We start from the raw sequence: 23,033 nt of genomic DNA on the forward strand, positions 1-23,033 counted from the left end.
GCTGAACTTCAACGAGTGTGTGTGTGTGGGGGGGTGCATTTTAAAATCTTGTCTCTAGGCCCACTCCAACCTTGCTACACCCCTGAGTCTCTGCCTTGCCTAACTTACCTCACAGGGTATTTACAGGGATAAAATAGGATACATTCATTTTTGCTGCACTGAGTTCCTTGGAGGGAGGGCAGGATACAAATGTGATAGATTTCACATTGTGCACTTGGGCAGTGGCATCATGATGAAACACACCCATTCTTAGTTATTAAAAAACTGGTAACCATTTGTCAAAGATGACTGTAAGACTGGTTTTTATCCTTCCCACTTCATGATCATTATGAATATTTATTTCTGACGAACAGCCTGATCCTAACCAGGTTCGTTGTGAAAGGAAAACTCTTTGAGTTATATGATTCTTATTCTGTGTGAGTTTGTGTAGGATTACAAGCAATAAGGCATATGCAAAAATGTGCTTGTGTTGGGTAGGCAGTGACAGTAGTGCATAGATGATCTTCTTATAGCCAATACTGAGAACTTTCTAGATTGAGATTAATTCATGGCTCGTGGTCCCCAGTGCTGCTTCTTGGAAGTTTTGAAGAGAGAAATGTTTCACTCCTGACTTCTAGTTTGCATCTCCTCCAGAATGCAGGATGTGCTTTCACATATCAGCCAAATTTACCCCGAAGTCCCTGCGAACTATCAGAGAGCACTTCAGACACAATTCGGGGTTTTCATTGTGTGTTAGAATGTAGCCCGATTTATATACAGCGTAAAAAATATTCACATTTTGCATTGGGTTTTTTTGGGGGGGAAACTTCGAATATGCAGTAAAGCTTCGCAGAAAACCTACTGTAAAGCCTGCTACCTGGGAAAGCTCAGGGTGAAGAATACAGAGCCTGATCTTGGCCATTGTAATTTCATGTCTCCTGCCTCTTAAAAAAATTCCATGGAGATGAGGTCAGTTAGTAGCCTAAAGGCTATATTTTTACATGTACAGTGTTTGCAGTGCTGAGGGCTGTAAAGTGTGAAGGCAGGGGAATGTGTTCACCAGCACAAAGTAAACATATGCCATGGAGCTGTGATTGGCCACTGCTTCATGGTTACTGACCACTGCATACAGTGACAGGTATAAGGCTTCTCATCACATCTTCCATGCTGTAAACGTGGTAAATTGTGAATTGGTTCCAAGCATCTGATCACTCACTCGTTCTGGTTCTCTTGCTCACAGAGTTAAATGTACATTTCATGAGAGCCCTATTCAGACATTGTGAGTGTACAGGGAGTGCATTCCAAAGCCCTGGGGCAGCACAAAGAAGGCCCTGCCCCAAGTTGCTACCAGAGGAGCCAGCAGCAACTGTAACAGGACCTCCCTAGATTATCTTAATATGCAGCAGGGCTCATGACAAAGGAGGCGCTCTCAAGTACCCTGGACCTAATCCATTCAGGGCTTTATAGGTAATAACCAGACCTTTGTATTTCACTCAGAAACATATCGGCAGCCAGTGCAGTTCTTTAAAAATTGATGTGTTATGGTTCCTTCAGATTGTCCCAGAGACCAACCTGGCAGCTGCATTACTGTAGTCAAGCCTGGAGGTTACCAACATATGTACGACTGTTTTTAAGGTCATTTACCCCCAGAAATGGGCATAGCTGACATATCAGCTGAAGCTGATAAAAAGCACTCCTGGCCACTCCCTCAGCCTGAGAAACCAGATAAAATTTTGGATCCAGGAACACTCCCAACCTAGATACCTGATATTTCAGGGGCGTAACCCCATCCAGAACAGGAAGAGCTAAACCAGGGTTTCTCAACGTGTGGGTCTCCAGATGTAATTGGATTTCAACTCCCATAATTCCCAACCAACGGCCACTGGGGCAAGGGATTATGGGAGTTGAAGTCCAATAACATCTGGGGACCCATACGTTGAGAAACCCTGATCTAAACAATCTCTTCGGTCCCAATCCCCCCACCCCCAGTCAGTACATTCATTTTATTTGGATTCTACTTCAGTTTGTTATCCCTCATCCAGCCCATTATTGCCTCCAGGCAGACATTTTATGCCGTTACCTGATGAGCAGTGTTCTCTCTTAATTTTTTCCAGCTGTGTGCGAAATGAATTTTGTTCTGAGTGCCAGTATCAAGGCAGTGTGCATGCACATCCATTCAGAATGGGGCCTTCCTGATTCAAACTGAGTAGGATCTAAAATTAACTGAGCGGACATCAAAAAACATGTGAGTGTGCGCACATGTGCACACCTTAGAGGGAACACTGCTGTTGAGGTCAATATGGAGAAACAGATTTGGGTGCCATCAGCATATTGATAACACCCTGCACCAAACCAAGCATTGGAAACAGTATGGAGCATTATGGAATTCTATATTTTAATTCTCCTTCACAGAGCAGCAGTCTCCAAGCGACACTATCTGGAATCTATCCAATAGGCTGTATTGGAAACAATGTAAAACAGTGCCACCCAAAGCCTCTGAGAGATCCAAAAGGATCAGCAGAGTCACATTCCCTCTGTCAGGAGATAATCCATCAGGCCGACCAAGGCAGTCTCAACCCCATAGCCCACTCAAAAGCTGGTTTGAAATGGGCCTAGATAATCTTAATCATCCAAAACTGCCTGGAGCTGAAAGGCCACCACCCACTCAATCCCTTTGCCCAACCATGGGAGATTAGGGACAGGCCTATAGTTGCCTAACTCTGAGGGGTTCACTATAGTTCCTCCAAGTATGTTCTAATGATAGCCTCCTTAAGACAAGGAGGCATCCTACCCTTCCAGATGTTTGTACACTCATACATGTTTTTATGTGAATAACTGTACCTGCCGTCATTTTAAAAGTGACCCTGGGTACAGGTTCTTCAAATGCATAGTGCAGCTAGGAAGTATACTTCTGCACCTGTTGTTAATGGTAGATACCCCATGCCACGTTTTAGGTGTTTATGTGTGTGGGGGGATTAGTGAGTTGAAATGGAGCAGTCCACCTTCAGAATAAATTTGTTCAAAGCTTCGGTCGGAGAAAGAACTGAACAGAGAGGTTAAAATTCAAATATAGAATAAGGTTTATTTGTGGGGTTTTAGGGGTACAGGAAGAGAAAACAATGGTTAATGAGCAACAATATTAACTAGCAAGACTAAGAGAGTAACAACTATGTTACAGCTGACAAGGATTTTCTGAATTAAGTTCACTCAAGGCTAACAAGAGAAACAGGCTTTGGATTTTAGAAGGAGCAAAAGGAAAGGGAGTGAGATTTCAGAGCAGGAGTTAGCTATTACCTTGATCTTTCCAAGGCGGTGCTGTAAAACCCTTGTAGCTCAGTTGTTACTGAGGAACTTCTCTCCTCCAAGGTAGGCAGAAAGGTGGGAGCATGTGTCCAGGGACCCGGTAGAAGTCCAGGAGCCAGGGAAATTTTTTTTAAATGAGCAGAATCTCCCAGCCAGGAGTGCTGCACAGACCAGGTTAGGAAAAAGGGCTGGTCTGGAGGTGAAAAGTAAAGCAGGAATAAGAGTCAAGGCAAGGTGGAGGTGCCAATGCCAAGATGTAGTGAAAAGCAGCTGGTGGGTCAGAGGAAGAAACACCTGATGAATCTGGGGTAGAGACGCACCAATTGATTGTGTCTTGAGCTCTTATAGAAAGAGTCTTGCCTGAAGGCATTATGCTGATCGCACCTTGATAAGATGGACGATAGGGACAAAAGACAGGATGCAGCATTGTCCATTCAGTGAATGTGCTGGGTGTACTTCTTTGAACACAGGCTGATTAAAAGACCTATGTAGGGCAAAACACAATGGACACATCAAGGTTTATCTCGTGTCCTTTTAGAATATCTGGGGGATACTAAAATGTAAACAGACTAGGTTCCCGTGCCCGAGCCAACCATTAACATATTCGTTAGCAGTGGATATGACCTGCTACCTTATCACACCTTCCTGAGGAGGTGATTTTGTGACCTGATCTGTTGGGAGAATACTTGATGAATTCTTGAAAAATAATAGCGCTGATCTCGCATCTATTCTGGCATTCCTCACCTGAAAGCAGTCAGGGAGGTGAGCGTAGGGAGATTCTCCTGTAGTCCTGAAGTTAAACTTGACCTGAGAGCTGTCATCCCAGGCTACATGCAAAGTGACATGCCCTAAGAGTTCGCTTGTGCAAATCCAAAATGGAGATCTCATGGTCCTGTGTGAGATCTGAACAGCAAATGTGGGAACCACAAGCCTGGTAGCCTCAAACTAGGTATAGTCTGTAGCCCCCAAACAGGCTCTCTTGGTAACACTGTGTTCAACATAATGTGTGAATAACTGTACCTATGTACACTCTACACTTGTACGAGTGTTTAACATAACAGGTGAATAAGGCTAAGGTTTCTTAAAGATATAATCCATCCTTGTACAATGCTGTTAATTGCCTATCTTTTCTGTTGACTTCTATCTGCTCTATTTCTGGGAACAGCCTAGCACTGTGTTTGTAACCCTGTTCTGCTCATAGGGGTAAAGAACAACTCTGTGAAAACATGAGTAGTCTTAGTGAAATTTTTTTGTTTCCCTCGAAATTCCTCATTTGGTTTGCCTGAGAAGTTCTGCTAAATATGGCGATAAGGTCAGAAATGTGTTGAATCATCCCTAAGAAATTTCGTGGAATTCCTTCAAAATTCATATTATTTTTCTTTTGCCTGAAATGGAACTCTCGGATTTTCTTTGAGCTTCACTTTGGGTGAAATTTCAGGAGCAAGTGTAGTTTCATGGGGCAGTTGTAGAGCAGACTCTGATTCAGACCTGGAGGTTCAATGTAGATTTCAGTCTGTTGAAGAGCTAGTGCAGATATTATTTGTACTGACCCACATCCACAGTCTATTGGTTGGATCAGGAAAAAGATTTTTCAGATGCTGTTTTTTCTCATTATGCTATGTCATGTCATCATAGATGAAAAGCTACATTTGGTATCCTCCATTTTTCTTAAAGCTTCCTACAGATCATTTTGCACTACATACACCAGCTGTACTCTCACTCCTCATACACAGTATGCTTGAAAAAGTAACATTGGTTCTAAACAAAATTGCTTGCCTCTGATTAAAAACTATGATTTAGCACTAATTGGCTTCAAAGGGAATCTTAGACTAAAGATGTGTGTTTAAATAATACTGATTTCTTTGTGTATAGAAAGAAGAGCAAATTAAAGGTACTTAAACCAATGGGACTTAGGAGGTGTCTTTATGGAACTTTATGGCAAGCATTTCAAATAATAGGTGTGATGGCAGTTTGAGGAAACGTTTCTAACAGTGTTTCTGTACAAATGTTAGGATTCTCCCACCCCTACATTGATATGTTTAAGGAAACAAAACCTTTTGTGTGTTCTTTTTTAGCTCACGGTCAATGAAGCAGCCGCTCAGTTGTGTGCAAAGGATAATGCACTGTTGACCCGGAGGGATGAGCTTTTTGCACTGGCTCGGCAGATCTCTCGAGAAGTTACATACAAGTACACGTATCGCACCACCAAGTAAGCTTAATTTTTACCAACCTGATTGCATTTAGGTTTAAAGGTTGGTTGTAAAGTGTTAGAAACTGTGTTTATTCTGCTGCTCTGCCCTCAGGGCAGATAGAATACACCACTCGGGTGTAGTGAGGAGGTGTCAATGCTTGTACTTTTCCACAGCACCTGTAATTTAACCTGTAACACAGCCACATGCATGTGTGTGTTACACAATCTCTCTCCCACCTTTCTGATGGGGGAGGATTCATTGACCTATCTGCACATATAGCCATGTGTTCTATTCTGTCTCGTAATCTTTTGTGTTTTGTTGTTTGGAAGTTTGTCCCAGTGGGGTTCCTGTAGAGAGTATTGGGGGGGGGGTGGAGTCTGAAAGAAAAGGGAGGGGAAGGAGAAGGAGAAAACTGAGTCATTTCTGGAGTAAAGTCTTTAGTTAAATCCACACAGGATTGTTTTGTATTTATGAGGGAAGCGGTTCTAAAACTATGTTGCAAGCTATGTCATAAATCTGTTGGAAATGTGGGAATGTTCTTATTACCCTACCATGCATTTCGTCACTGCTGCAGAAAGCTGTGACTTTTCATAGTTCCACAGGGTTGTTCACAGAGAGGGTAGAAACATACCCCTCAACATTCTAGTTTTCTATGTACAATGCCAGCATGCAGGGGCAGCTGGGAAATGCCCTGCTGGCGCACAGTCAAAGCTGGGGGGGGGGGAGAGGCGTGCTGCCATAACAGAAGTAGTGGTGAATGGAGGAGGAGCAGATATGGACCTGCTCTCCTCCGTGTTAAAGGGGCTGTTTAAGCCCTCTGTTTCAAAGGGATGTGCCCGCGATTCAGACCCCGAACCGTGTGTTGAGCACATCCCTAACATAGAGGCTCATTCGGACATGCAAACCCTGCAACCTCAAGTGGGACAGACTAGCAAGAGTGAGCCTTGTGATTTTTCTGATCATGTGGTGTGGCTATAAGACATTCCCTTTTGAAATTATGCTAAATTAAAATCAGATGAGAGGTGCACTATATCTCTTTCACGAGCAAAGGCTTTTCCAAACACCTTTCTGACAATAGTATATCTACCTAGTTTTTTTTAAAAAAATGTTTTCCTCTCCTAGGTCTAAATGTGGAGAAAGGGATGAGCTGTCACCAAAGAGAATTAAGATAGAGGTACTGTATTTTAACTTGTTCTTCTTAATTGTAACTGCTAGAACTGAGTTGCATAAGAGGAGGAGAAATGTGCTAAGACATCATTTTAAGAACATATATGTGTGTTCTCTCCTCAACTAAATCTTCCTGAAAACATAATGCGTTTTGAATTAAATATTATCCAGTTTACCTCTGGGTTCACAGGTTTGGAAAGGGAAACTGGACCAGGGATTAAGATGAGAGCGGATTGGTTATGATGCTGATCCTCAAAAAACATATATCAGAAAATATGGGTGATTTATTATGGTATGCTGCTAGGGACCTCCTACGTCCCACTGGTTTAAGTACCTTTTAATTTGCTCTTTTTTCTATACACAAAGAAATCAAAAAAACATCCTGCGTCGCATGCTTTTGAACATCTACATGAAGCACTGAGTGACAACATTTGGTGTTTGGGAGTGAGGTGTCTTCAGTATGCTGATAACTCCCAACTCTATTTCTCCTTTACATCTTGTTTGGGTGAGGTGGTGGAATTGTATCTGGGGGACAGTAATGGACTGGATGAGTGCCATAAACTGAAGTTAGTGGCACACATATGGAGGTACTGTTAGTGGGGAGTTTTGCCCAGGGAAGGTGGCGCCCAACTTGTTCTGGAAGAGGTTGCACTCCTCAGTCTCAATCTTGCTGTCTCAGGATCTTTATAGACCAGCTTTGCCAATCAAAATCCATGGAGTTTCAGTGGCAGAAAAAGAAAAACCATCTTCTTGTATTGAGAAAATAAAAGCAACGTAATAGTTCCATACAAGATTTGATCAGAAAATATCAATTTGAATTTGAATGTTTCACTTTGAAATGTTGAGCTATTAAGCATTCTGTTAGGAATCCTTTGTTCGGAATGAAATTGGTTAGACTGGAGTTGCAGCTGATACTACTGTCATAAGAATCCTGTCAAGCTTCTGTTCCTGAAAAGTAAATTAGATCCATGTTCAATGTACATCAATTCCAGAATGGTTTTCTGACCTTTCATTCAGCTGTTGCAACGTACTCTGTCTACAACATACCTCTGTATTTCTGCTTCAAGAGTCTGACTCAGCAACAATTTTCTGCATGTCATATTAAGTTGGATGGTAGTTGTCTTTTTTAAAAATCATTTTTTAATATCCTGCTCTTCCTCCAAGGAGCCCAGAATGGTGTCCTACATATTTAAGTTTCTCCTCACAATAACCCTGTGAAGTAGGTTAGGCTGAGAGAGGTGACTGGCCCAGAGTCACCCAGCAGGAATCATGGCTGAATGGGGATTTGAACTCGGGTCTCCCTGGTCCTAGTCTGAATTTGTTTTGTTAGGAACATAGGAAACTGCCATATACTGAGTCAGACCATTGGTCTATCTAGCTCAGTATTTTCTACACAGACTGGCAGCTGCTTTTCCAAGGTTGCAGGCAGGAATCTCTTTCAGCCCTATATTGAAGAAGCCAGGGAGGGAACCTGAAACCTTCTGCTCTTCCCAGAGCAGCTCTATCCCCAGAGGGGAATATCTTACTGTGCTCACAGATCAAGTCTCCCATTCATATGCAACCAGGGTGGACACTGCTTAGCTAAGGGGACAAGTCGTGTTTACTACCACAAGACCTACCTCTCCTCCCTACCTCCACCTTGTTATGTAGGTGGAACGATTTCACTATTTTCAAATTGCTCAGTGAATCGTGTTTTGTTGTTTAAATCTTCCTAATTGTAGGTAACAGCAGAGAGTAATTCCTGTCAATCCCTCTTGGAAGAGTACTTCCTTCTCTAATTGACCTTGGCACTTTTAGGAAATTTCCTGATAGTCTGAAATAGTGTTTTTCTTAGCTGCTGTTATAATGATGAAACTATTGCAAGCTCACCCAAGTTTTTTTCAATAGTTCTTTGTATTTTGTGCTAAGGTAAAACAAAAAATGTTCATTAAGAGCTTTTTAAAAGTTAGCTGGTATGCCTTTTTGTTTAAAGCAAGCTTGCTGTCTAACAATGAAAGATCCTGCACCTAAAAGTAACCCTGGTAGATGTGTGTCTCATCCAGCTGCTTTAAAATATATCTATATCTATATCTGAAGAAAGAGATTCCACAATCTCTGTGAGCAGCTAATTCTGTTCAACTCTCTTATATGCTGGGATCTGAAGAGCTATGTTGGGGACACCCAGTGAGGTTCTTTGTCCTGCTTTGTTTCAATAGCAGATTCCCTATGTCTTATTATCGCAAGCTACCTTTGAAACATCCTTCAGTTTCAAAAGGTTTTTGTCATGGTTTGATGGGCTGCTGTCCAGTACATATTGATAGCCCTCCTTGGGCATATAGAATGCGCTGCCAAATTCTCTGGATCCTTGCTATAGTTGGGAAGTTATTTCTAATATTTAACTCAGATCTAGATCCCTGGAGTTCTCAAATCTTTGCCTTTGGTCGTAGTACAAAATAAATAACACTTTCCTGTTGCTCTATTGGAATTTATACTTGTAAATATTAAAAGGAAAGTGTGTTTGAAGCCTGTTGATACAGCTGGATGCTGCAATAAATAAAATCATTTTTTGAAGATTGACAATGACATAATTTTGACTAATGCAGATTGTAAGGCTGAAGTGGGTACGTTGCCAGCTTCACCGTCATTTGTCCTCTGTGTTGGGGGAGTTAGATATGCCATGCAGTAGATGATAGCTATGCTGTGGTGGTGTTGAGCTCCCTTTCCTGCATATATTTTCAGTTGCATTAGCATTTTAGGAAATGATGTTTTGATGTAAAATTTCCATTGTGCAATTTGATATTCTTAGGGTAGGCATATTTTTCCCCCATTTGATTAGTTTGTTGTTCTTAGTGGATTATGTTTTCTTTCTTCTTTTTAAGCTGAAAAAAACAGTGTGGGAGGAGAATGTAAAGCAAGACTTGTCGGATTCTCTTTTCTCTTTAGATGGAGGAGGACATCTTGGAGACTTGCAAAATGTTCTCTGGCCATGATATCTAAGGGCACTAGAAAATTATGATTTCCTTTTAAGAAGAACAGAGATAATGTTTGCGATTTAGTCCCATACAAGTAGGGCTGTCCTGTGGATAGAAACACTGGTTTACATATCCCACAGCATATTGTGGATGGTGCCTGCCCCACCCATGTCACTGTGGGGCTCTAACACAGAATCCACTGCTGCTGAGTAAGAGGGCAGTAAATGTACTGCTGCCTCTTGCACAATTGCACGTTGCATGTTACTTCCATTTGGTATAATAGAAATAGTGCATGACATGCAATAGCGCAAGAGCAGCAATACCAGTATGGCCCTCTTGCGCAGCTGCGTATGTGAGAGTCCCACAGTGGCATGGATGCATCTGGCACTGCCTGTGCCATGCTGTGGGACATGTAAGCCACTGCAGTAACAGATAGGGATGTTCCCGGAACCAGCAGGGGGCAGCTCGAAGGCAGGGGGGATGCCTGTAAGGGCGGGGGAGGGTGCTCTTACCCCCCCCCCACTCCATGTTTCCCCTGCTGGCACTGCACTTTAAAAGGGTCCGGCAGGGTGTCAGCATACCTCCCTGCCGCCCTATTGCCTCGTTGGACTGGAAGTGACCGGAAGTATCCGGTACGTGCAAATACTTCCCTTTGTCTGTCCTAAATCTCCTGCCACTTCTTTTATTGGATGACCCCAGTTCTAGTGTCCCCTGCTCTGGTCACCTTCTTTCTAAATTAAAAAAAACCCAGCTACCATAGCTTTTCCTTGTAAGGTGGTACTCTAGCCTTCTGATCTTTTTGGTTATTCTCTTCTGCAACTTTTCCAGTTCTGGAATGCTGTATCCTATTTGAGATGTGGTGACCAGAACCGTAAAGGGTATTGTAAAAGTGACTGCACCACAGATTTGCATAATGGTGTGAAAGAATGAGCCCTGAACCTCCTCTTTTTGTATCTAAGATTTGTGTTGCATTTGCCTTGCTTATTCTCTGTGTTAAGCTGTGCAGGAGTCAAAAGTTCACAGCTCCTGTTCCACACTTTGGTTTTGGAGGGAGATGAATTGTACTGGTTTGATTTTTGGAGGGAAGAGCGGGTTTGATTTTATTGGGTATGTTTTAAAAAAAACTGGGAGGGACTTAAGTTATGTTGATTGGATGGTTTGGAAAAACGGGAGGGAAGATGGAGGCTGTCTTCAGCAGAATTTAGTGCAGATCAAGTTGGAGGACTGAAGAGTCGGAGTCAGAAGGAGTGAATATCTGTAGCGAATTACTGCCTTGTCACAGAGCAAGCTCACGTGAGGGAAAGACTGAATCATTCCTGCTGAGCTGCCTGGCTAGGCTTCTCCTAAAACTATTCTGTATTATTGGTAGGTTCAAAATGCTGCCGCCGCCACCCCTCTTATCTTGAGACAGCATGAACCTCCCTGGGCTTGGGGTGGAATCCCAGGGAAAATTCTTCATTTTGCTATTGGATAAGTACAGAAGTCTTCCACGTGCAAGACTACATGTGGTGAGAAAACTGATAGTTCCTGAATGTTTGAGATGTGTTTGCACCAGAGAAATCCCCCTTCTCCCCCCCTTCCCGAGTTAAAAATGAACTCGTAGGGGCTTGTAAAAAGAAAAGAACTTAAAAAAAACACCCCAGTTTTGTTCATTTACTCAGAATGCTTCTGTCTGAGGCTTTCTCAGCTTTAAATACAGTTAAGAATACTTAGTAGGATTACAAAAATAGGTTGTCTTAATGCATGCTTAAATGTTTATAAGTCTTTTGCAATGCCCTGGGTAGGGTGGGTGTAGGCTAGCGTTTCTTACTTTAATTATGTTACAGGTAAACAATAATAGAACATTATCAGAAATATGCAAAAGCCCCCCCACACCAAAGAAATACAACATCCCTTCAGGGCTTAGCACCTGCTTACCTTCAGGATCACCTCTTCCGGCCAGTCCTGTCCCATCTTGTGAGATCTTCTCAGGTTGCCCTTCTTTCTGTCCCTGGTCTCAGAGAAGTCCATAGTACAAGGGCCCTTGGAAGGGCTTTCTCGGTTGCTGCCCCTTCACTTTGGAATTCTCTTGCTCCCCAGATTTGGTCTGCCTCCTTTTCAGCCTTTAAAACCTTATTGAAGACATTTCTTTTCCACCAGGCATTTTCCACCAGGCATTTATTATTTTTTAAAAAAATCTCAGCTGCTGTTCTTGTTTGTAAACTGCCCTGAGTCTGTGGATTGGACAGTATATTAAAGTATATTAAATCTTTTAATTAATAAACAACAAATCCCTAACTCAAAGTCTGACTAAACAAACTTTTCCCTATGCTAAACTTCCCAAAGCCATAAACCCTGGCTCCCTGTCTTGAACTCACCAAACTCCTGTTTTTCAAGTATCAAGCTTCCTGCCCTCCTGTCTTTCAAGGATCTGCAGAGTTATTCTCCTGCAGCCAGCTTCCATGGCCACATGTCCTTCTGTGCACCTCCAGCCTAACTTTTTTCTCAAGAACTCCCTTCTTGCTGGCAACAGTTCTTTAGGACCCACCCGCCTTATGTGCTGATTGGCTGAGCCCTGGAGTTCACCAGCCTGTCAGTCAAGGCAAGGGTTAACTTCCAATTAACTCTTTAGAGGGAGGGGAGGCTGATCACTACAATATCAAATGGACATCCGAGCTGGAAAAAGTTGCAGAGCTGGAGTAGGAAAGAAGTACTGGGAAAAGTTGCTGAGAATAAGGGCTGAAAAATCACTAGGAGAGAGTCAGTCTCCCTGGAGAGCTGAATCCCTCACCAGCAGTCTGGGATTGAAACCCCAGAACTGTGAAGTTGAGAGCAGGACCTAAGGCTAAACAAGGGACAAGCCGGGTTTGCAGGAGAAGCGGAGGTGATTGCAGAAGACTCTGGGTAAGGACTCTGAAATCAGCGCCCAGTGTTAGACAGTTCCGTATGGATGCATTTTGATCACATTTTATTTCTTCCTTGTGCTCATTTGGTTGCTGTTTTGGTACTACATTTTCCAAAGGAGCTGTTGTTTTAAATTGAACAGTTTTCAAAGTAAAATATCTTGTTTGTATTTAAAAATCTGTGGCTTTTGTCTGTTTTCTCCACCCCATGCCTAAAGCCTTTACCACACTACTTAACTTTTAATACAACAGAAGTTGGAAGGCTGGTTTCAGTAGAATCAGCCAGGGAAAGCCTAAAAGTCTAGTTGGTGGCAGTGGTTAAACTTAAAAATCACAGGGCTGTGACACATGGTGGCAGCACAGTGTGATCCGTGACAAATAGCATTATCATATTAGCAATCTTATTTTAAATCCCCTGCCTAGAGTCCCCTAGCATGGAATTTGCCTTTTTCACAACTGAAAAAGGAAACATACCACATATGGAGTCGATTTTATTGAGCTATCTAAAGGTAAAGGTAAAGTTGTGCTCTTGAATCGGTGTCGACTCCTGGCAACCACAGAGCCATGTGGTTTTCTTTGGTAGAATGCAGGAGGGGTTTACCATAGCATCCTCCCACGCAGTGTGAGATATTGCCTTTCAGCACCTTCTTATATTCACTGCTGCCTGATATAGGCGTTTCCCGTATTCTGGGAAACATACCAGCGGGGATTCGAAACAGCAACCTCTTGTTTGCTAGGCAAGTCATTTCCCTGCTGCACCAGGACCTTAAGATCCCTTTCCTGGTTAGTCACAGCAGCTTGGACCCCATCAGTGTATATTTGAAGTTGGGATTTTTGCTCCAATGTGAACAGAGATGCAATTATTTACATTGGACCAAATTTGTCATTGTGTTGCCCATTCACCCACTTTGGAGAGATCCTTTTGGAGTTCTTCACAATCCATTTTTATTTTCATCGTCTTGAATTGGCCACTTTGCTACTTACCCCAACTCCAGATCAATTATGAACAAGCTAAAAAGCACTTGTCTCAATACAGATTCTTGCAGGACCCCACTTCTTTTCCCCCTCCATTGTGGAAATTGTCTGTTTATTCCTACACTCTGCTTTTGTATTTTAGCGATTTACCAATCCATAAGATGATCTTTCCTCTTATCTCATGACTGTGAAGTCCCTCTGTGGGGGACTTGGTCAAAAGTATTTGGAAATTCAAAATATGCAATGTCATCTGGATCATTTCTGTCTGCATGCCAACAGTGTTAAAGAACTTTAAAGGGTTTATTAGAAAGGATTTGCATTTGCAGAAGCCCATGCTGATTTTCTGTCAACAATGCTTGCTCTTCTATATGCATAATACTTTTATATTTGTTGTACTTTCCACCAATGTATCTGGAACAGATGTTAAGCTAACAGGGCTTTTGTTTCCTGGACCCCTTTTTAAAAATCAGTGTTACCTTGGCTACCTTCCAGCCATGGCAGAAAGGCCAATGTTAGAGACATTATTTGACTTATTTTGTTAGAAGATGAATAATATCACATATTACTTCTGTGAATGCTCTCAGGTAAATACTATCTGGATCTGATGATTTGCCAATATGCCCTAGAACATAATCTCTTGTCACCTCTATTGATGTATTTCTTTTTTAAAAATCTGCCCCACGTTTCTCATACAATTCATGACAACTTACAAATCACAGTTTAAAAACATCTTTACACTGCCTAGAGATTTCTATATTAGGCGGTACAGAAGTTCAATCAATCAGTCAGCCATAAAAATATAAAACAGCCAGAACCACTTAAAACTGATGAAAGGGAGAGATAAAATACCTGAAGACTCGAGATGGAAAAAAGCATCTCTCCAGCTAAGGCTGGAAGACTAATATAGAGGTGGCCAGTTGAACCACATATGGCAGGGAGTTCCAAACTATGAGGCCACTGCAGAGAAGGCCTTCTCCCATCTGTCGGCATGAGAGCTCTCTGATGTTGGAACACACAGGAGGGGCTCTCAGAAAGATCTTATAAGGTGGAAAGATTCACTTGTGGGAAGGTGGTCTTTCAGGTATCTTGGGCCCAAATTACGTAGGGCTTTAAAGGCTATAAGCAGTGCCTTGATTCACACCTGGAAGCAAACTGCCAGCTGAATCACAGATTACTGCTATGTTAGAGCAGACGTCATACAGTCTGAGGGTCTAGTTCTTGTCAATTCATTTGCAGCTGCATTTTGCACCAGCTGTAGCTTAGTTATTTAGACTCCCTCCCTGAAATGGTCAGTTCAGGCACATTTATCTGCCTTGTTTCTTCTGCGGTAAATATGAGTGCAAAGAATTCCATCTGCTTCTCTGTAATCGGCACATCCTCCTTAAAGCATCCCTTTTACTCCTTTGTCATTTAATGGTTCAAACCACCCTCCTGGCAGGTTTCCTGCTTCTGATGTATTTAAAGAAGCTTTTATTGCTCCCTTTGATGTTTTTAGCAATACACTCAAATACTTTTTACACATCCTTTATTGTTGTATTGCACTCATTTTGCCAGCATGTACGTTCCTTTTTGTTTTCCTCATTTCGGCAGGACTTCCATTTTCTGAATAAAGCCTTCTTTTTATAGCTTCTGTCCTTGACTCCTGTCATTAGCCATACTGGCATCCTCTTGAACTTGGTGGTACCTTTCCAACTTTGTAGAGTACATTCTAGCTGAGCATCTGTTATTGGGGTTTTACAGTACCTCCATGTGCTCTGGAGAGATTTGAACTTCTTGACTCTTCTCTTCAGCTTCCATTTTACTAGTTCTCCAATTTTTGCGAAGTTTCCTCTGCTGAAGTCAAATGTGTCTGTGTTGGATGTTCTTGGCAGTTTTCTGCTTGCATATGTATTGAATTTGTTAGACGCGTGATCACTGCTCCCTATTTATTTATTTATTTAACATATTTGTATGTCACCCAAAATGCAAGTCTCTTGGCGGTTTACAACAAAACAATAAACACAAGTAAAAAGGTTAAAACATTACAACAGTTTAAAATTCAAAATGTTAAAACTATTAAAAACCATCAAACTATTAAAACTATTAGTTTAACAACCTAATAGTTGTTAAATTATTAGTTTAACAACCTTTATATCTCATACCAGGTTCTGGGAGCCACTTAAGATTAAGTCCAAGATCAATTCTCTAATCAGTTCTATGACCAAGTGTTCTAAAATACGATCATTTAGGGTATCTAGAAAGTTGATATCTTTGTCATGATCTGAACATGAATTTATCTGGTCTATATGAGGGTAATTAAAGTCACCCATTATAGCAATACTTGTTTCTTGCATGCCTTCCTGATTTCTTTCTTCAGCAACCTGTGACCTTTTAATCTCTTTGACTAGCATTCATATCCTACTGTATGCTCTTATCTCTCTAATCCCTCATTCCTTAAGGATGATTTCTCCTGAACTGATGGTGCACAGCTCAGGTCTGCTCTTCCCCCAAGGTTCAGTTTAAAAGCTGTTCTATAGCCTTTTTGTTGTTAAGCACCTGCAACCTAGTTCCATTGTGGTTCAAGTGTAGCCTGTCCCTTTTGTACAGTTGCAGCTTGATCTAGATATCCCCAAATGATCCCAAAATTGTTCCCCACAGCTTTACAAATCCAAACCCCGCCTCCTGACACCACCATCTCTTCCATTTATTTGGGACTCTTCCACTCCACCAGTCTAGCTGACCCAGTATGTGGAACAGGTAACATTTCTGACAATGCTGTCTTGAAGATCATAGATTTCAATATCCAACATAGCAACTTAAATTCAGTTTCCAGGACCAACTACACTTCTAAATAGAATTGTTTGTGACCGGCGCCATGATCACAGATGATTACTACTACTGTTGCTATTGTTTATGTACTGCTTTTCAACGAAAAAGTTCTCGGTGCTGTTTATATAGAAAAATAATAAGAAAATGACTCCTCTGCATTATCCTTCAGCCTGTCTGGACACTCAGTGATGTCCACAGCCTTTGCATTCGGCACGCAAGACACCTTGCAGTCTACATATGGGTCACAAACCCATCTCTCTATGTTCCTAACAATGGAATTGCCACTACTAGGAGCTCCCAGCCTGAAGGACTATCCTTGTTGACATGAGAGGGTATGGTATCGTCATCCAAGGAATGGGTCCCTTCTAAAAAGGATCATTTTCCTCTCCTTGGAATGACATCCTCCTTTTCAGAGAACCTTATTATCTCTGTTACAGCACAAGAGTTGTTGGCCAAAGAGTGGGACACCTCTTTCATGTCCCTGAAGGTAAGTTGCCATGAATTGACTTGATTACCCCGTGACTTAGACCTTGGCTCCTCACTCTTGGATAGCTGCTGAGCTATTTCCCCTCCTCTTGCTTCAACGATTCTTTTACTTAGATGAGGACTGAAATACAAGAACCCAGATTGTCACTACCTTGACTCCCACTCCGCCATGTCAGTCCTCTACCCTGCCACAGCAGTGGGTGGAAAACTGCCATTTTGATCTTTTCAGGCGTTTAACACTACTTTTTCACAGGTGGAAATGATTGCTTTAGGCAAGATGCGGAATGGTTTTTTCAGTATAATAAGAGGTTCCCCCCCCCCGCCCCATGTCAAGATTGAGGTGCCTTAGCAGAGCTGTGTGGGCAAACCTACAGACTGCCTGGTTGCAGCTGGCCGCCATTGTAAATCTTGCCTCTGCAGGAGCAACGGATTTTGCATAAGCAATACAAAGGGGGAAAAAATCACAAATTACATCCAATTACCTTAGAAAGCATTTTGCTTCCCCCATGCGACCTCCCTCTTTTGTTGATTGAGTGGGTGAGTACACTGTGGGAGGAAAGCATACAGGGAGAAGGGGGGAAATTCCTGGAGAATGACAGGCTATGGGAGCAGAGTGAGTGGGAGAAGGAATGCGGTGAACTAATGTTAGCCTCTGATTTGGGTGTTGTTAATGAGCTGGTGTGAGGTCCTTAAATGCATCCTGAACCAAATTAAAAAAATCAAAAATCCAGCAATATTATAAAGCTGCCTCCCTCTCTCTAAGCCGCTGCCTTGTTCCCTGGAGAGGTTTGCTGTGGACTTGGTGTGGGTGTCTCCCTGCTCCTCACCACCACTTTTTTGTCACCTCTGATGAGTCAGTGGCAGCAACAGCACACAGAGCAAGCTATTGTGGTGCAGGCTGAGAAGGCAGATCAAGTCATTGGTGGCTTAATGAGGTGTCTGCTCGCCTCTCATCAGCGTTGTTATCTTGCGTATATGCTGTGTGTGGAGAGGTTTCCTTTCCAAAAATAGTGTTCCTGGCTGAGAGGAGGAGGTAGGTATGTTGGGTGGCGTGGAAAGGTTAGAGTCTTGCCCTCCTGTGGACTAGCAGTACAAAGCTATCATGAAAAAGAACGGCAACCCTAACAGAGGTGGAGGGAAGTCCGAGAGTGTAACGCTTGAAAGGCTCAGTGGGAGTAAGGGACTTGGAGGGAAATTGAAGAGGTGGGGTGTGGCGGGGGGGAGGCTCAGCGTTAAATATCAGAGCTAGGTAGGGTAGGAGAAAGGGAGAAAAGGAAAAAGAGAGGAGGGCGTTTATGCCCTCCTACGCCTGTGCCAAGCAGGGTTGAAAAGAGAGAGTGTGGGATTTCTTTCTCCCTCTTTCCTGCAGATCAAAAGAACAGAAGCAATCTGCAGTCTGGTGTTCGTGTAGGAGAAGTGTTGGTGAAGGGGAAGAAAGCGCCTGTGGGACTGGGAACATCTGCTCTAAGAAATTGCTTTAAGAACAGCCAGTTGGAAAGAAGCGCGCGCTGTGTGTGTGTGTGTGTGTGTGTGTGTGTGTGAGAGAGAGAGAGAGAGAGAGAGAGAGAGAGAGAGGAGTCCACAAGTAGCAGTGGGGAGAGAGGAACTTTTGGCTAGCAGAAGCTCTGTGTCCCCTGCCATCCCTTTCATAAATATATCTTCTTGCATGTTTTTTCATTCAAGTGGCAACACAGGAACCAGTTGGCAAGGAGTGCCCCCCCCCAGTGAAAGCGTGTTTAGTAGCGGCTGCTCATAGCTGTATTGCAAGTGAATTTCTGTGTGATAGACTATGCTGCATGCTGCTTTTCTTAACTTTTAGGGGGTTTTGAAAAAAGATTGACAACAGGTGCAAAAACTGGACTTGGAAAATAGACTGAAAGGCTAGGCAAAACTACTTTGTTCCTTGGACGTTCAGGGAAGGATTTTCTAATGTGAAATGGAAGTGCATATGAAAGGAGCATGTGACCCTGGATTAGGGAAGCTAGCCATTGGACTGTACGCTGCTTACATACAGACAGTTACTCCCTTAGATACCTATAGAAAGATCAGTGTCTGTGCTTCATGACTCCAAAATGGTATGGACCCAGAGGGAAGGAACATATGGCTGAAGAGAGTGTGCATTTAACTTTTCAAGGCTTCTATCCCTGCCTGTGAAACAGAAAGCCAAAATTCAAGACAGGAGATTCAAGGTGGCTTACGATTCCATAAATCAGTATGATTTATGGAATCACAACTCAAGACAGTACTGAGTTACATGGACCACCCGTGGTCTGACTCTGTATAGGGCAGCTTCCTGTGCATGCCGTCTGTGTTTGGCCCTCACTGCCACTTTACAGTACACAGTTGTGACCACTTTACAGGTCACAATGCTGCAGTGACAGTAGAAACCACAACTGGTAAAGTTCCCCTTCTATGTTACTCTTTAAAAGATACAACAGCCCTATCTAGACCAGGAACCACAGGGCTGCCCAGAGAATTGATAGGGCTTGGGTCAGGTGTGATGATGGTGGCCCCTCTAGAAGGACTCATGCATGTGTGTACAAAGTTGGAGGGGGCCCTTGCTTTGTGGGGGCATGGAGCAGATTCTCCCAGGCAGTTGTCCTGCCTGGCGGCCTTGGGAACCCTATGCCCTTTTGGCACCCCAGTCCTCCATTCTGCTCGTTTACTAATTTCCTTCCAGCAACCTTCAGCCTGCTTAAGCTACAGAAGTACAGAAAAGTTTTGTCGTAGCCCTGCTTTCTTCTTTTTCTTCAGCTCTGTCTCTCCTACCCTTGTTTCTTCATATCTCTGCCTACTTTGTCCCACCATGTCTGTTGGCCAGCCACCCTTAGCACTTTTGTTTTACCCTCACCATGACAGTCACTGTGAGGTTTCTTGAGTTCTCTTTCTCATTAGCCCATTAGACTTGATGTCCTGCCTTCTCTGTGCTTTTTCCTCACACCACCTCTTTGACCTTCCCTTCCCTCAGATTTCTGTTTCTCCACCCATTGTTTACCTTGGACTCCTTCCCAGCCTCTGTCTGATCTACAAAACTACACCTTTCCCTAGAACCTGTTTTAATCTCATTCATGCTGACCACTTTCCATTCTCTCCCAGAAGGTGAATGACACACCCCCTGGCAGCTTTGTTCCTGGTGTAGGTGGACTTTTCATGAACATTCCTTACCTTCACATCAGCTGTGTCAAACTGGAGGTTTAACCACCCTGCCCCCACCCCAGCCAAGCTCAATAAAAGATTGATAGACTGATATGTATGTTGCAGTCAGCATTGATAGACTGATATGTATGTTGCAGTCAGCATTGCTGCCCTTGCACCTCACATTTGACTTAATTTGAAGAGGCAAGTAATTGTAAATCTATGTTATGATTGCATGTAGGCCTGTTCTAAATGCCTTCTTTAGGTTCCTCCTGAACCTGAAATACTTCTGTTTACTTCTGGAAGATTGATTACTACATGAAGCAAAAGTGCAAAATTCCCTCCAGGCAATCATGTTTGACTTCTGCAGCCAGTGTTCTCTCTAACAGGGATTCCCAGATGATGTTCACTAAAACTCCCAGCATTCCCAGCTGCAGTGGCCTTTGGCTGGGGATTCTGGGAGTTGTAGTCAACATCTGGAAATTCCTGTTAGAGGGAACACTGTCTGCAGCCCTGTAGAAGTCTTGAATTCTTGTCTGATTTTTAGTTTTTTCTTTTCTAGCCACCTCGGTGTGTTCAGCCTCTCTTTTGCTTATGCTCTAAAATAAATATCTTATTTATATTACATTTGTGTCTTGCCCTTCCTACCAAGAAGCTCAGAAAGGTGTTCATTGGAATTACCTCTGTGAGGTTAATTAGGCTGACTGGTTATGGCTGAGTTAGCACTTGAACAACTACACCAAACTAAAGCTCCTGTAAATAGTTCATATTCTGTGAAACATGACAGGCACTGTGCCTAGCATGCACTGCCTTAAAACTATTTGTAGTAACTGGGATTTTGTGGGAAGCTGTGCCATTCACCTTCTAAGAGGTTTGCACATTGTGAGAGACAGGCCAAGTGCCATATTTTTCTGTCCAGTTGGTTTGTTGTGACTGTTCCAAGTAACTTTCTGGAGTCTATTAACTGTCACTAATGTGTCTTCTCAATGGTATTATTTGGCATTCAAATAATGCAGTCGTGATTTGTTATCTCCATGATCCTTACTAACAAAGCCTTCCGTTCTGTGTTACTTTGGTGCTTCTATCACAGAATAATATCATGACAGCTATTTTCAGAAACTATTCAATAGGAATTTATCTACTTTGCATCAGCCTTAATGGCTTAACTTGCATAAGATGGACTTCTATGGATATTTGGTTTAGTTGGAATAACTTGCTCTTTTTTTAACTTTAAAAAATATCCCTACTCTTGCTCTACAACAGCTTATGTTCAGAACCAATGTCTTGATGAACTGTTTTCTTTTCCTATTAGTTGGGGCAGTAGTTTTAAGACCTGGAAAAGCATATTTTTAGTCTTACAAATCCTAATACAATCATCGTTCCTTCTCTCTCTCTTGCATGTTTACAGGATGGCTTTCCTGATTTTCAGGATGCAGTCCAGAGCTTCTATCAGCAGGATTCAATCAAAATTCAACAGGCATTGTCGAAAGGGAAATGTGAAGATCTGGCAGCACTTGGTTCACAGGTAAGCAGACTATGTGGCACTATAACTGGCTTTCTCCTATTAGTTTGTGCTCCAGATCAATCACACTTTCCCCTGCAAGACATTTGATCTTACTCCTGCAATTTAAGAGGTTCTTTCTGACTGGGTTGTGATAATGCCACTTAGATATAAAAGGCTTCTATAAAGCTCTACCTTTATCTGTTGTAAGCAAATTGAGATTTTAACTGACAAGGGGAGTGTGTCTGTGCATCTGTGTGTGTGAGAGAGGATATTAATCTAGCAACTAGGGCAAGTGGAATATTCTGTCAATCAATCAGTCTTTATTACAGTCAAAGACCAGCATAAACTCTGACTATATGATGTGCCTGAAGTCTTCAGCTAAATTAACATGTTTAGTTAACAAGTAGGTAACCTTAGAATTTGCATATCATTTTCAAAAACCTGGCAGGTGACAAGCCACAGTTGGACACATTGCATTTCATTCTGGCTTAGTTTATGGTAAAAAAAACACAAAAATTGGCTTCAAGCCTTCAAAAACCACCCAGTTGCCATTTTGTCCTACATCTATTGTCTCTAAACATGCCATGAAATGAGCCCTAGGAAAGGTCTCCTGGCCATAATTGCAAGTGCCCCTTTGCTATGTTGAACTCAGGACTGACTATGATATGCAAGAGTGTTGGTTTTAGTTTAAATAACTCATTATATGAAAATACAAAGCTGCCCTACACTGAGTTAGATGGTTAGCCCTAGGGATATGCACAAACCTGTTCGGAGGCCTCTGAACAGGTTCGAACGACCAGTGGTTTGGCCGGTTTGAAGGCAGGGGAGGATACCTTTAAGGGCAGAGGGGGGTGCTCTTACCCCTCCTGCTGCATTTCCCCTGCTGGCACTGTACTTTAAAGGGTCCGGTGGGGCGGCAGCGTACCTCCCTGCTGCCCTGTTGCCTCGTTGGACTGGAAGTACTCGAAGTCCGAAGAGAGAATGGGGCGACAGGGAGGTATGCTGTTGGCTTGCCAGACCCTTTTAAAGTGCAAGAGTACCCTCCCCCACCATTAAAGGTATTCTCCACCTTCGAGCCCCCCCCCCCCCCCGCTGGTTCAGTGCACATCCCTAGTTAGCCCCTCTATCCCAGTGTTGTCTTCTCTTTCCGCAGTTCTCCTAGGTTTCAGGTGGGAGGTCTTTCCAAGATACCTCAGACCTTTTAGCTGTGGAGATGTCCTCATATGCACAGTGTACAGGCTTGGATTACCACTGGCCTTTGGCTTGGTCCCTTGCAGTGCCTGGTTTTAAATGGCATACATAGAATATGGTATTCCAAATCCAGTTCTGCTTTATATGCAGGATTTGTTGATCGGCTTTTGACCTGATCCCGAGAGAGAAACTTTGGTGTAAGCTATTGAGATCATCAGTAGACCACTGTTTACTACTTTTGATGTTCAAATTATATGAAAACTCACATGTAAGTGTGCGTTGCAATGCTCAAGGACACCAAGGAAATACCAACATTCAGGGGAGTCAGACAGGGATGTATTCTGGCTCCACTGCTATTTAATTTTTATATTAACTCTCCTGTCTCCCATTTAGATAACCTTTAGCAGTCAGACATCTTGCTGTACTTCTTTATGCAGATGATACTGTCATTCTCTCACAA

General features: G+C 42.7%; 1 protein-coding gene across 3 annotated transcripts in view; it reads left to right on the top strand.

The window, feature by feature from the left end:
- The window catches only part of NAB1 (NGFI-A binding protein 1), a 53,865-nt gene that overhangs the window by 19,658 nt on the left and 11,174 nt on the right, over positions 1 to 23,033 (top strand). For 2 of the 3 annotated variants that reach the window (XM_053285352.1, XM_053285354.1), the window contains exons 3-5: positions 5,358 to 5,491; positions 6,597 to 6,648; positions 21,287 to 21,403. In XM_053285352.1, coding sequence (XP_053141327.1) covers positions 5,358 to 5,491; positions 6,597 to 6,648; positions 21,287 to 21,403 — 303 coding nt within the window. The remainder of the gene's footprint in view (positions 1 to 5,357; positions 5,492 to 6,596; positions 6,649 to 21,286; positions 21,404 to 23,033) is intronic. The other variant, XM_053285353.1, reaches the window with a different exon arrangement.

Source organism: Hemicordylus capensis, chromosome 1, assembly GCF_027244095.1.
Source record: "Hemicordylus capensis ecotype Gifberg chromosome 1, rHemCap1.1.pri, whole genome shotgun sequence".
Taxonomy (NCBI): Eukaryota; Metazoa; Chordata; class Lepidosauria; order Squamata; family Cordylidae; genus Hemicordylus; species Hemicordylus capensis.